Below are 1,526 nucleotides of genomic sequence, written 5' to 3'. Positions count from 1 at the left end.
TGGTTGCTAGGGGTATTTATTGTGTTAGTGATGTATTGATAAACTGCAAAGGGCCCCAGCCCTTCTCAACACCAACTCTTATTTTAATGAGAAAGCTAAGGTCCTGGAGAATAAGTGCTCCCGACTCCAAGTGCTATATAAGGCAGAGGAGGGGCCAATTCTAAAAATCAGGTCCCTCCAAACCCATCACGCCCCTATTCCCTCTCCCTCCCGTCACCACCAGCTAGCCCCAGTGTTTACATCTGCCTCAGCTGGATCGAGAACACCTCATCAGAAGCGGACCTCGTGGAAATCTGGACGTAGAAACAATCTTCATGGCATGCTAAGGCTCTAGGCCCTTCTTTACCTCCTAAGCAGGTGGCAGGTGAGACTGTGGCTGAGAAACCTCCTGAAAGGACCCCAGCACAGAGGGTGGCCAAGCCACCTCCACGGGAAGGCCAATGGGCAGCCTGGCCCTCTCTGTCTTGTCTTCAACCCCTCCCCTTGTCTTTTCCATGTCAAATCTTTGAGCTAGCAAGAACCAGGGTCGTGGCCTGGCAACTGAGCCCCTTACATTTTGATTCAGAAGAGCCAATTAGCAGTTGGCTAAACTTAACTTCTCCAGACTGAAGGGGAGGATATTTTCCTGTGGCTGGAGGTGTGGCAGTGAGTTGAGGAATCAGGCTTTCCTCCTCTCGCTCAATTAACAACCCCAGAACTTCAGATGTGAACTTTAATGAACTTCAAGTACATAAATAACCTTTCTTTCCCTGTGAGGTTCCCTGCCTAGTCTACCCCTCACCTAGCTGGTCCCCTGAAATGCTTGCTGCCCACGAGTTGTCTGCAAGTGTTCTGTGTTCTTTGCCAGGAACGTCAAGTGGTAGGCATGCTTTTCGATTATGCGAACACTGGACAGTGCAAAGACCCAGGTGCCCGGCGCTTCTGCAGCAACGTAGTTTTGCGAGCTGCCAGTCCACAAAGTCTCCAGGCACTAGGCACCGGCCTCTCAAATATTAGAAAGGGAAGGACGCAAATGAAAATTCCGCTTAGAAGAAGAGTGGGGGCGCTGCCACTTCGGTGGGCCAGGCTGGGGCCCGGAGATCGGCGGCCGAGGCCTGGTGGGCCGCTTCACCGTGGATACGCTGGTGCCGCACCAGGTGGGTCTTTCGACTGAAGCTCTTGGCGCACTGCGGGCAGGAGAAGGGACGCGAGCCCGTGTGGATCGCCTGGTGCCGGACCAGATTGGTTTTAGAGCTGAAGCTGCGGGCGCAGACGGAGCAGGCGTGGGGGCGACTGCCGGTGTGCACAGCCTGGTGGCGGCCCAGGTGGGACTTGCGGCTGAACCGGCGGCCGCACTGCGCACAGGCAAAAGGCCTGGCTCCGCTGTGGGCCCGGGAGTGGGCGACCAGGTTGGGTCGCGAGCCGAAGCGGCGGCCGCACTGCGCGCAGGCGAAGGGCCGCTCGCCCGTGTGCACGCGCCGGTGCCGGGTCAGGTGCTGTCCGTGGGCGAAGCCGCGCCCGCAGTCGGGGCAGGAGAAGGAGCGGTC

At 57.4% G+C, this 1,526-nt stretch overlaps 1 protein-coding gene across 1 annotated transcript in view; it reads right to left on the bottom strand.

The window, feature by feature from the left end:
* Positions 1-698: 698 nt before the first annotated feature.
* Znf467 (zinc finger protein 467) overlaps positions 699-1,526 on the bottom strand; it is a 6,190-nt gene continuing 5,362 nt past the window's right edge. The window contains exon 6 of the mRNA XM_008833794.2: positions 699-1,526. This exon is cut by the window's right edge and continues 7 nt beyond it. Within this exon, the coding sequence (XP_008832016.1) occupies positions 1,026-1,526 (501 nt within the window). The 3' untranslated portion in view covers positions 699-1,025.

The sequence above is a fragment of the Nannospalax galili genome, unplaced genomic scaffold (genome assembly GCF_000622305.1).
Source record: "Nannospalax galili isolate Female #2095 unplaced genomic scaffold, S.galili_v1.0 scaffold1217, whole genome shotgun sequence".
Taxonomy (NCBI): Eukaryota; Metazoa; Chordata; class Mammalia; order Rodentia; family Spalacidae; genus Nannospalax; species Nannospalax galili.
The sequence above is the reverse complement of the archived record's forward strand: the minus strand, read 5'-3'. Positions and strand labels throughout refer to the sequence as shown.